This window comes from Enhydra lutris, unplaced genomic scaffold (assembly GCF_002288905.1).
Source record: "Enhydra lutris kenyoni isolate GAN:26980312 unplaced genomic scaffold, ASM228890v2 scaffoldscaffold41, whole genome shotgun sequence".
Lineage (NCBI taxonomy): Eukaryota > Metazoa > Chordata > Mammalia > Carnivora > Mustelidae > Enhydra > Enhydra lutris.
Genome location: NW_019154125.1, coordinates 7,941,242 through 7,954,752, shown reverse-complemented (window position 1 = coordinate 7,954,752; position 13,511 = coordinate 7,941,242). Strand labels below are relative to the sequence as shown.

Here is a 13,511-nt window from a genome sequence, read left to right as displayed (position 1 = left end):
TTTATCTCCTATTCATCAAGTTTTTAGAATAATGAGTTGGTGTCCTAGGATCCCTGCCAGGTAATATAAACATCTCATGAACTTGTGGATTCTAATGATTCTGATACATTTCCACCACTGCAGGCATTGCTCTTTTTTGGTGTTCAGTTTGTCCCACTTATTGCCTAATTCTTCCAGTGGGCCCTTGTGCCCTTTTCATTCAATGTGCAGTAATTTCTGACACCTCCCTTACTTGCCAGTAGGACAAGACGTGCCAGGCTCACCTTGCACCCTTCCTGCCCCAAACTTAGATTCAGCAACTTCTCAAAGAGCCCTCATTCTTTTTTTGTGGGAAGTGGTATTTTTTTTTAATTTTTTTTAAGACTTTTTTAATCTATTTATTTGACAGACAGAGATCACAAGTAGGCAGAGAGGCAGGCAGGGGTGCGGGGGAGGGAAGCAGGCTCCCTGCTGAGCAGAGAGCCCGATGCGGGGCTCGATCCCAGGACCCTGGGATCATGACCTGAGCCGAAGGCAGAGGCTTTAACCCACTGAGCCACCCAGGCGCCCCTGTGGAAGTGGTATTGACAGCACAGTCTCAGTGCTCATGGCTACCAGGTTGTTTCTAGGCCTTTCCAGAGGGGAGAGCTAGAAAATACTTTCTTTTTTTAATTTTTTAAATTTTTATTTTTTTAAAAGATTTTATTTATTTATTTGACAGAGATCACAGGTAGGCAGAGAGGCAGGCAGAGAGAGAAGGGGAAGGAGGCTCCCTGCTGAGCAGAGAGCCTAATGTTGGGGCTCGATCCCAGGACCCTGGGATCGTGACCCGAGCTGAAGGCAAAGGCTTTAACCCACTGAGCCACCCAGGTACCCCGAAAATACTTTCTTTTAAAAGAAAAATATATGAACCCATATAAACATTTCCAATTCAAATGTAACATTAGGTTTTTAATTTAACTCCTTTACTATTAGATTTGTAGGTCTTTCATCCTGAAAGTCTTGTCTTTGCATAGACATATTACTTATTTGCTTCATTTAACTATATAAATCTATGTGCACATGTGAATAAACCACTTTCAAAATAATAATACCCAAATTACTAACAATGATATTACAACTAAAACATTTACAACCTCTTTTTGCAATTCTTTTTCAACTTAGGCCATATCTCACCAGAGACACAAATTACTATGTTGTGAAGCTGATTACAATAATTCTCTGTGGTTAACCTTCCAACATACATATAGTTAAGTTCACTTGTTTCATTTTCTCTTTGATTTTTAAGATTTACTGTTTCTTCTGAAATGTTAAGTCTATATTAAAATATATGTAAAATATTTCTACAGTTCCAAAGGCAAAATTATAAAATAAGGAACAGTCAGAGATGTCTAGTTGTCATTTTATATTATTTCCCCATCGATCTTTCTGTGTAATCACTTTCATTAGCTTTTAGTTTATGTTTTTTTAAATATGTAATTTAAAATGTTTTTAATTTTTAAAAATATAACCAAAAAATTATTCTTCTCCCTTCATAATTATGTGAAAGATAGCATGCAATTCACAGTACTCTGCCCCTTATTTTTCACACCGAATATATGCTGGAGATCACTCCACAGCACTACACAGACCTGCTTCATTCCTTTGTTACAGTTGCATAGTACTCCATTACGAGGACATTCCATTGTTTATTCAATCAGTCCCCTATTGGATTATTTTCAGTATTTTGCAATTACAAGTAGTGTTATAATAAATAACCTTGTACATATTTCTATTTCTATATTTCCCATGGTAAGATAGTGAGATAGTTCCCTACAAGTAGACTTGCTAGATCAATAGGTAAATGCACATGCAATGTTGCTAGATATCACCGAATTCACTTCCATGGGTCATACCACTGAACTCCATTAATAACTTAAAAATTATAAAAACAGGTTTCGGGTGGCTAGCTTATATTTGTGTTTTAATAATAAACAAATGCACTTAATTTTAAGCAAGATGTTTTACGGTATACAGCAGAGGTGTACTGGGAGGAAAAACAGAGGTATGGAATTAGGGAGAAGAATATGAGCAAAATTCCAGAAGAAAGCAAGGTGCTGATCTCAAGGAACAAGAATTGTCTAATTTGACTGCTAAGGAAACAGACATGCCATAAGCTCCCTAACAAAAAGCTAAGTAATTCTCACTCTAGGTTGTATTTAAACAAATACCACATGGCTGTGGTGGTCCTTTCAAGATAAAAGCTGAGGAACACTAAAAATTATAGAGTTTATCTAATATCAAAGTGTGATCAAGTTATGACCTACAGTTAAGGGACATCCCCAAAGGAAATCATCGGCAGATACAATTTTGTGGGAACAATTCTGATCTTAGTTAATTCCAAGTTGGCATTTTAAACAAAATACTTCATTACATGTTATTGTACACAGCTTTCAAAAAGTATGGCGAAAGAAACCAAATGTGTTTCTATAGCAATACACAGTAATGAATACGATATAGAGAAAATTGACTTTGCTTCCAGTTCAAATCAAATTATTCATTTTGAAAGTACTGATTTTTATGCCACTTTGGTGTTTTATGATTATGACTTTATAACACCATAACCCAAATAATTGAGAGTGTAAGTATAAAAGTGATACAAGAAAAAAGAGCTGGAATGAATCAGTCCTGTCCAGCTGAGTTAGACACTCACATTAGAGGAATTCGTACACACTGCTTCTCAGCTTTAGACAATATCTGAAGTTATAGCAACAACTTCAAAGTCCTTCCTCCTTTCTCGTTACTCTCCCAGTATAAAAGGGGGACAAATCTATATGACCATACATTTCATTTTAAAAATATCAGACAAGGGAAAGGTCTGTTAGTTCACAGAGATCCAAAAATCTTCCTTACCTTTCATACTGGCCGCCTTTGTTCTGAATATGATTAGCTGTGTGTTGTTCAAAGTAGTATTCCTCCAAGTTAAGTAGGAGCAAGGAAAATCTAAATTTGGAAAAACAAGAACAAAATAAAACCTCATGTTTATTTTTTAAGCATAAGAAAGCAGAATATTTAAAGCATCTGTTCCCGAAGTGATTGTTCATTTAATCATCAAATACCTATAGGTGTGTATTATATATTAGATGCTGTCCTCGATTCAGTGGGAGAAAGCAACAGACAGATTTGCCTAGCTGAGCAAAAGATACAATAAATAAAATTACTTACAGATGGATTTTTAAAATTCCTTTAAGAGAAACCCCAGATTTTATGAAATAAAACTTATTCTTGTCTGATCCAACCCTGGGGCTTTCCCACCTTTGGAGTTTTCATCCTTTGTTTCTGCTGGCTGACCACTAGACTTCCCTACCTCCCCTTCCAGGTTGTACACCCCTCCTGGTCTAGTGTTTTGCGTCATGGTTAGTTACACTTATCCTGCTACTTCCACAAGATCATATGCCTCTGAGAGGTAGATCTCTGGATATTTCCCTGTATTAACAAGTCTAATGCTTTGGTATTGGACAAATAAGTAAATTGAACAGAATAGGATTAAAATACAGTTCCTTTTAAAATTTAATGTGTTTTAAACTTTCTTTTTCTATTTAAAGATGTTATTTATTTGACAGAGAGAGAGCACAAGCACAGGAAGCAGCACGCAGAGGGAGAGAGAGAAGCAGGCTCCCTGCTGAGCTGGGAGCCCAACCACTAATAAGGGGCTCTATCACAGGACCCTGGGATCATGACATGAGCTGAAGGCAGACACTCCACAGACTGAGCTGCCCAAGTGTCTTAAACTTTTAAAAACAAAATAAGGTAGGGGTGCCTGGGTGGCTCAGTGGGTTAAAGCCTCTGCCTTCGGCTCAGGTCATGATCCCAGGGTTCTGGGATCAGCCCCTCATCGGAATCTCTGCTCAGCAGGGAGCCTGCTTCCTTTCTCTGCCTGCCTCTCTGCCTACTTGTGATCTCCGTCTGTCAAATAAATAAATAAAATCTTAAAAAAAAAAAACCACACACAACCAAAATAAGGTAATAAGAAAAGGTGTTAATTCAGTTGTATGGCCACAGAAACAAGTATGTGGCAAATAACTGGAAACAAGTGTTTTCATTCAGGAAACCAGTGGCATCCAGAGTTCCAGGAAAAGCTCTCAGGGGGAGTGTGGGACTGGAATTCTGCTGTGTTAGGGACAGGGTCTCCAATAAACATAGCAGATTGAGCGTGTGTGTCTATTTCTGTTACCTCCAGAAGAGCCACTAAAATTTGAGTAAATGAAAATATTTTTTAAAAAACCACAGACTAAAATTGAAGAGTCACAGAGGAAGATGAGAGCAACAAATTTGTGAGAAATGGAAAACAGATGGGAGGAATCAGCAGCAATCAGAAATCAGAACGGCACACACCTCCAGTGGAAGGTACCTATCAGGAGAAAACCAACTTAAATCATAGGACTTCCAAAAAGTCCCCAGATCGCAGATATTAGGTACAAAGAAGCCCCATGGAGAGCAGGGTTAGGAGTAAAAAGTAGGAAGACATAACCATTCCAAGTAACAGTTTGATAGATTATTTTTAGAAAACACAAAATAGCTGTAAAGACCCATGGATAGGAATATTTGAAAGAGTAGGGTCTTTACAGCATCACCCCATACTGAAGCCCAACAGAAAAGGCCTGCCCACAGTGACGCATAATTACATATTTCACACTTAAAGAAGAATGGATAACCCAAGATCACCAGCCTCTAATATGAAAGAACTAGACCAAAACAAGCAGGACACAACTTGAAGTTCTCGAGAACTTCTCTCTAGAGAACATGAGGTCAAAAGCCTATAATAAATATCCTTACAAAGAAGAATCTATATTCATGGAATAAGAAGACATTGCTCATTACCAAGAAAACTGAGCCAAAAGAAAAATAACTCATAAAGACTAATGACAGCAGGAACCAGCTTTACCATCCTAATAGGTAACTTTTTATTAGCCTATTTACATCTTTAAGTCCATGAACAAGAATTAATCACCGGCTAAAATGCCAGAGCTCAAAGGTAAATGCTCACTATTAATACTTATTCTGAATTTCAATACAATCACACGAGTTAGGATTGCTAGAACAATCCTTTGATGCATCGGATAATTTCCATGAAGGTTTAACTCAGAGAGATCCTTTTCAGTTACCTTGCCCCTTATTTTTAGGTCATGCCTTAATGACCTGAAACCCTCTGCTTGAGCTGGAACTATTTAACCCTATCTTCCCATGATTCATCTTCCCACTCCTCCTCTTAGAGAGAAGGTAAAATAAAATAAGTATCTTTAATAAGATAATGGCATAATTTTATTTCTATAAAGCACAGGTAGCCTTCATAGACAACCAGCTCTTCCACATAATTAATAAAATATAGTCCTATTCCTTGCAATAGCATGAGTGGATCTAGAGGGCATTAAGCTAAGTTAAATAAATCAGAGAAAGACAAATACCATATGATTTAATTCATATGTGGAATTTAAGAAACAAATGAATAAAGAAAAAAAGAGACCAAAAAAAAAAAAAAAAAAAGATTCTTCTACAGAAAACTGGTGGTTGCCAGAGGACAGGTGGGTGGGGAGATGGCTGAAACAGGTGAAGGGTTTAAGAGTACACTTGGGATGAGCATTGAGTAATGTACAGGATTGTTGAATCATTATTTTATACACTGAAACTAATATAATGCTCGATGTTAATGTTACTTGAATTAAAAATAAAAATATGCAACCCTATTATATAGAATAGTATATTAATAATTTTATTTATACATATCAATTATATATTTAAAAAATAAAAATATATTCCTATTATTATACATTATATATTACATATATAACATTACAATATATTATTATTAAGTGTCCATACTACCCAAAGTGATCTGCAGATTCAATGGAATCCCTCTCAAAATCTCAATGGCATTTAATATAGAAATAGAAAAAAAAATCCTAAAATTCATATGGAATTGAATAGCCAAAACGATCAAGAAAGAAAAACAAAGCTGGCAGCCTCACAGTTCCTGATTTCAAAACATATTTCAAAGCTACAGTAATCGACACAAAATCAAAATCAGCAAAAAGACAGACATATACACCAATGGAACAGAAGAGAGGTCAGAAATAACCTCACATATGCTTAAATATGAGCTCCAAGGCCACACAATAAGAAAAGGACAATCTCTTCAAAAAATGGTGCTGGGAAAACTGGATTTCCACATGCAAAAGAATGAAGTTGGGCCCTTACTTTAACACCACATACAAAAATTAACTCAAAATGGATTAAAGACTTAAATGCAAGACTTGAAAGTATGAAACTCCAGAAGAAGACTTGATGGAAAGCTTCACGACACTGTGTTTGGCAATGATTTCTTGGACAGGACACCAAAACACAGGCAACAAAAGCAAAAATAAATGTGACCACATCAAACTTAAAAACTTCTGTGTGGCAAAGAAAACAATCAACAGAATGAGAAGACACCCTAAATAATGGGAAAGAATATGAGCAGACCACATATCTGATGAGGAGTTACTACCCAGGATATATATTAAAAAAAACTCCTACAGCTCAACAGAAACAAAATGTAACCCAATTAAAAAATGGACCTAAGACTTGAATTGATACTTCTCCAAAGAAGATATATAAGTGGCCAAAAAGTATATGAAAAGATACTCAATATCACTTACCACCAGGAAAACTCAAACCAAAACTACAAGTGGGCGATTGCCTCAGACCTTATTAAACAAAACAAAACAAACCTGAAAATAACAAATGTTGGTGAGGATGTGGAGAAACTGGGACCCTTGCCCACTGTTGGTAGGACTGTAAAATGGTGCAACCGCTATGCAAAACAGTACAGAGGTTCTTTCAAAAATTAAAAATACAACTAACACACAAGCCACAGGCCCACTTCTGGGTATTCATCCAAAAGAAGTGAAAATAGGATCTCAAAAGAGATATTTGCATCACCATGCTCAGGGCAGCATTATTTACGATAGCCAGGAGGGGGAAGCAACCTAAACATCCATCACCAATGAATGGCTAAAGAAAATGTGGTATAGTCTTATGTGGAATAGTCATATATGATTATAGTCATATAGTCATATGGTGGAATATTATTCAGCTTTAAAAAAGAAGGAAGTCCTGTCTCATGCTACTACACTGGTCTCACTGAAACAAATACTACATAATTCCACTCCCATAAAGTATCTAAAGTCATCAAACTCTTACCAAGAGAAAACAGAATGGTGGCTGCTAGGCGCTTGGTCGTATGGGGAGAGCAGAGCTGCTTTTCAGGGAGTTGCTTTCAGTGGGGGGAGAGCTCGTTTTGCAAGGTGAGAAAGCTCTAGAGATCTGTCACACGACAGTGTGAGTGAACATCCATAACATTACTGTACTACACACTTAAAAGAGGCTACGACGGTAAGCCTTTGTTATTTTTTATTTTTATCACAATTTAAAAAATTAGTATCAACTACTGTAGAACTGGATAATGATCTTGGCAAGTAACTTATGTCCTCCTTAATTTACCAAGACACATATTTTGTAAGAAATGTAAAATACAAGGTAAACAGACAGAACCAAATCATATTATTTGAAGTTAAAGGATTAAGGAATTTTTCAGAGTGTGCATTTTCTTTCTACTGAAGTGTTACACCTGCTTTAAAATTTTTGTATACACAAATTCTTACAATAAAGTTTCATGGCATTTTGCACGATGATTTTCAAACCATATCCTCAGGAGGAAAAGGTTCTGAGAAATCACTTTTTTTTTTTTTTAAAGATTTTATTTATTTGTTTGACAGACAGAGATCACAAGTAGGCAGAGAGGCAGGCAGAGAGAGAGAGGAGGAAGCAGACTCCCCGCTGAGCGGAGAGCCAGATGCGGGGCTCTATCCCAGGACCCCGGAACCATGACCTGAGCCGAAGGCAGAGGCTTAACCCACTGAGCCACCCAGGCGCCTGAGAAATCACTTTTTAAATGTTTTCCTTAGGAGACTCTTGGCCCTGTCCCTGGGAACTCCTTAGCTTAATCCATCTTGTCTTTACAGAGCTGTGGTGGGCTCTTCGGATTCCTCTTTGATAAATTTATTCACTCAGCAGCTTAACTTTCCTGAAAAGATGCTGCCACATCCTCATGTCACCTAAAGTCTGAAGTGTATTATTCAGCACTCCACCAAAACACAGAAACAAGTTCACTCAAGGTGGCCCTCAGAGTAACCCTGCATCTGTGCCCACACTCACTCACCACCCAACATTCTATTGATGAAAAGTATTTATAATGGATCCAGAAGACTCGGCTAGTCCATCATTTCTCTGGATTGGAGAGGTGGCGCTGTGTTGAGGAGAACTGTTACGTGCTCAATGGGAGAAAGTGGCCCGATGCCGTGGTGATGTGTGCAGGGACGGGCACGGAAAAAGCCCGAGAGCCCAGCATTTGCCATCTCTACTCTGGATCCCCTACCACTATCCTCAGGTCATACTAAACTCTAGGGCCCCCACCACTTAGAGAATTGGTGTAACCAAATTGGGCATTTTTTGTGAGCTTCTTAAAATGGCTCTGAAATAAAGACATTAAGGAAATGCTGAACGGACAAGGGCGAGAACACAGTGCTGTGACTCAACATGAAAATGTTCCCCCCATAATACATTTGACAGGAACCTCTGAATACAGTCATTCAGACACATAGTATCCCGTCTATCTACGTTAACATTAATTTCTCCTTTCTCAATTCCACTATTAAGACATAAACAACAACAACAACAACCCACCCTTATTCTCTGACAAAGTTGCGATGCATTAAGCTGCTGTGTTTTCCTGACTTACCAGCCAGAATTCTGTCAAGAGATTAGTATAACATGACTTTATAGTGGATTCACACTGGAGCCTTGTGGCAACAACTTCCTCTTCTAGTGGTTTATAAATAACCTGTCTGAGCTAGAGTTAGCACTGAACTGACTTATGCATATATGTTCTTTCTGCACCTTTCCAAGCTCCTGGATCACTGAACGATTCTGTGGTCCCAAACTCAAATTCTCCCAGCAGCTTGGAGGTAGCACACATCTTAGGACCGCTGATCCTGTCATTTCCAGTCTGAAGGTCAGTATCATTAAGAGCGCACAAAACACACTTCCTCTGTTATACACCAGCTTTCCCATTGCTGGGCCCGAGGCAGCAAGGTGCTTTTAAATTCAACTTTAGGAAACTTGAAAAAAAAAAAAAAAACACAAAACTTTTTTTTTTTAATCTGTAGCATTTTTTTAAGGCCACCACTCATTGGGGCTTCAACTTTCTTGAGGCTAATTGTGCAGGTCTGTGCATCCTCTTCAGCTGTCCGTGGCTGTTGTCCTTCCAGCTTTACACTTTTAAAAAAAAATTATAAGCTCAGAGGAACACTACCTGTATGACCATCCTAGGGTTAACTGCTTGTCTCATTTTCTAGGACTCTTCGCCAAAGACCATTGGCTTGGACGTTCTGAATTTTCAGAGTTTCAAAACTTACGGGATCAATATCCATTCCAGAACTGCCCAGTAGTAATAGCTATCTCTTTTTTTCCCTTGTAACTTCCATTATCGGCCTTCTAAAAAGTCTACTTCTGTGTTAAGACAGAATCCAGCTTGAGCCCCCTCCCGGGGCTTCAGTGACAAACAACTGGATATGGACAGCTTTTCCTGAAGGTTACCAGCACTACTACTTAATTAGTTTCTTTTTAATATTCAGAATTTTGCAAAGTTCTCAAGTTCTCTGCCTTAAAATAGATCAAAATTTCAACAAGGGAACTCAAGAAACTGTAATTATATCTCACTAGGCATTGACTAAGTAAGGTCTCTCGTCACTTTCTGTGCTATTTCCTGTTTTCAATCTACATCAGGTACATACCTGCCATTTTTTCTACTCACTTAGGTGGCCTGTAACAAAGGAATGCAATTATCTCCGATCCTCTTTCTAGAAAGTTCCCTAGGTTTCCCCCCTCTATTCAGATTCCCTGGCAGTTGTACTTGTTGACATTCAGGGCCTCACCTCCTGTCATGTCATTCCTTTTGAGCAGGTTTGTATCTTTTCAGCATTAGATTCCAATCCCCCCCCTTTTTTCTTAAGATTTTATTTATTTATTTTTGAGAGACAAAGAGAGTGAGGGCACGTGTGCATGAGCATGGGAGAGAGGCCGAGGGAGAAGCAGACTCCCCATTGAGCAGGGAGTGGGATACAGGACTCAGTGTACAGATCCTGGGATCCTGACCTCAGCCAAAGGCAGACGCTTAACCTTCTGAGCCACCCAGGCGTCCCTAGATTCCAATCTTGAGTCCCCATCCTAATAAGCTTCAGTAACATCTAAGACACACACTAATTCTCTTCTGTAATAAAATTTAACTCATTTTATTATTCATGTTATACATACTCACATAGAGACATCTGAGTGACTGAATGTTATTTCTAGGTCCGGAACTGATTGTTTTCTCATGTAAATTACTGCCTCCTCTTTCCGCGGGAGTCGCATCTCATCTTCTACCTGTTGTCCTCCAGTGTAACCAATGTCACCATTTCCTCTGGCCTTGTGATCCTCTCCTTTGGGGCTAAGTTTAAAACTCTACCACTTGCCCAGACTCTAGGAAATTACATTCTCCTCTGACTATGTAAACTGTAGTTACTTCCTGGACAAGATGGTTCAGATATCGAAATCCCTTTCGTTGACACCATCCATAAAACCAGTCATCTCTACTTTTAAGTCTCAACTATCTATGAGAACAAATGGCAAAAAGATCATGTATGCTTTCAAAATCTTTCAATTTACTCATCAAGGGTCAGAGCCCAAGGGAGCATGCACCATGAGCCTTCTCTAAACAATGGAGAAAACATGGAAGCGTAGTTCAAAGGAGCCCAAAAAAAAAAAAAAAAAAAAAAAAAAAAGAGAGAGAGAGAGAGAGAGAGAGAAATGCTTAATTACTGTTACCCGGAAAGTGCTTCTCAGATGTGAATGTGTGTATGACATGCGGGGATCACATCAAAATGCAGATTCTGATGCAGCACATCTAGGGTGCAGCCCGAGGTTGTGCATTTTCTCTCTTTTTAAAAAAGATTTTATTGATTTGTCAGAGAGAAAGTGCACAAGTAGGGGAAGTGGCAAGTTCCCCGCTGGGCAGGGAGCCCTATGCAGGGCTTGATCCCAGGACCCTGAGATCATGACCTGAGCCAAAGGCAGAAGCTTAACCGACTGAGCCACCCAGACACCCAGACTGCACATTTTCTAACACGCTCCAAGGCAATGGTGAGGCTGCAGGCCCATGGTGAGAATAACAAGGTTCTAACTCATATCCATGTAAACCAGGCTTCCATCATTCCTCAATCATTCTAAATTTCTGAGATACCATAAAAATAAGCATTGTCCTAATATCTAAAAATGAAGCCACACATTTGGTGGCACTGGGGATGGCCTTGGATCAGATAACATCTGTTCTGGTCTTAGTTCACCTGTGACTTGGCTATTAGACTTTTAATCCAATCACTTTATCTGTTTAGGCCTCAACTATAAAATTGAAGCAAGAGAGACAAATTAGATGAACCTGAAAGTCTCTTATTAACCAGTGGATTTATAGATACACTAAATAAATCCAGGCTTACACAAATCAGCAGGAATCCCATTTCAGACATTAATGGCAGATTACATGTCCAGAACAACAATCTCACTACAGATACAGAGCCTCTAAAATTGCTAGATAAATTACTACAATCTTTTTTTTCAAATGCTTGGCTGAGGACATGGGGAAAGTAAGGGAAAGTCACAGAAGAGAGAAGTTAGCAGGTACCGGAGCAGTCTTTTCCCCTTGGGGCTTTGCCCAACTCTGAGTACTAGAGAGCCTACATTCATAGAGTCATGTGCCCTGAGAGGATGGCGGGGGGGGGGGGGCGCGGAGAGGAAAGGGGTGCAGAAAAAGCTAGAATCCCTAGAGTTAATACCCTTGGAGTCTGGAAATAAAACCACCTACCCTCCCTTCCCTAGAGGGAGATGGTAGGCCCTGGGCTCTGGGCTGGGGGCAAAGTCAGTCTCCCTTGAGAATATGAAACCACCAGCCTGCTTTGACACACATTTGGGGCTAGAGGCTAGAACTCACACTACTAACGTAGCCCAGTAAAACTCAAGACAAACCAGGGTGTTTTCTCCTAGCACCCCAGGCAGAAATGAATGCAAACACTTTCTGGAAAAATCCAGCTGAAACCCAGGCCCTCAAGAATCCCCAAGGATAAGCTTCCAAAGAACAAGAAGCCAAAATCAAAAATCCTAAAACAAACAAATAACAAAATTACCGAATGAGGGTCAATATAAGCAACAAACTGTTCAGTTGGATCTGTAAAAGTTACAGATAATTTATTTTCTATATCTGATCACGTCAAGAGATAAATTTAAAGAAATAGAAGGACATCAAAATATAGCAAAGAGACTCTTATCAAAATGGATCAGGCAGTTATAAATGACCCAAAAAGAATTAGAAATTTAAAAATAATTGAAATTAAAGCAAATGAGTGATATAGACAGGAAATTAGGCCACTAGAGAAAAAAAATTTTAAGTTGTAAGATGGATTTAAATAATGCAGAATGCAGCATATAAAAGTATAGTTAAATGTTAAAGAGTCTTTATGAGACATAAAAGCAATATTCTAAGAGCTGAAGGCTCGGCTCCAAATTTTCTGAAACTGTTTCAGCTTTAGGAATACCAATCAGGACAGGTGAATAAAAAGAAATTTCTATAGAGACAAACAGCAAAGCACTAAAAAGAGGAGATCTTAAAAGCAGCCAGAGTCCTGCTTTTAAAAGACAGAGTCTTTACAAAGAACTGTTAAGACTTAAATGCAGGCTGGTCTCCCCCAGAATGGAAAGTGGCTTTCTACAAAGCTCCACAGAAATCTGCTATGCTCCCAGGTCAAGGGCAAACAGTCCCAGTCAAATGCAAGGCTTGGACCCCAGTATCTTAATTACGCCAGAGAACATGCTGGTGGCTCCCTAAACATGAACACAGATAAACCAAGTTTTGCCCCAATCCTGCCACATCATACAGACTCAAGTTCAAGGCTTGACAGTCCCACTCAGGCCAGAGAAGAGACAAGGCCAATGCACAGCCACAGATGCCGAGCTGGACATGGTGAGCTAAGGTTCCATCACAGCATAGCTCTAGGCATCTTGGCTCCTGAGCACTCCATGAGATACAGGATTCTCCTGGAGTCTGAAGCATGACCCTGTCAGGTAGCTAAGAGCTGCACCACGGGGGGCACAGCACACCTGTTATTGACCTTTTCTCGGAGTTTGCGAGTTGGGTTTTCTCCCACCAACAACTGCTCCAGCAAGTTGGGTGCATATTCCTTGGCTAACTGTCTTCATTTGCACAATCTTCAAAATGCTGAGAAAATTACAGCATTTTGAACAACATGGGTTTGAACAACATGGGTTTGAACTGTGTTGATCCACTTATATGTGGATTTTTTTTCCAATAAATACACTACAGTATTGTAAATGTATTTTGTCTTCCTTATGATTTTCTTAATAACATT

General features: G+C 39.0%; 1 protein-coding gene across 4 annotated transcripts in view; it reads right to left on the bottom strand.

The window, feature by feature from the left end:
- Positions 1-13,511, bottom strand: part of LOC111155379 (neutral sphingomyelinase activation associated factor) — a 58,285-nt gene that overhangs the window by 38,065 nt on the left and 6,709 nt on the right. For all 4 annotated transcript variants that reach the window (XM_022515530.1, XM_022515531.1, XM_022515532.1 and 1 more), the window contains exon 2: positions 2,872-2,961. In XM_022515530.1, the coding sequence (XP_022371238.1) occupies positions 2,872-2,961 (90 nt within the window). The remainder of the gene's footprint in view (positions 1-2,871; positions 2,962-13,511) is intronic.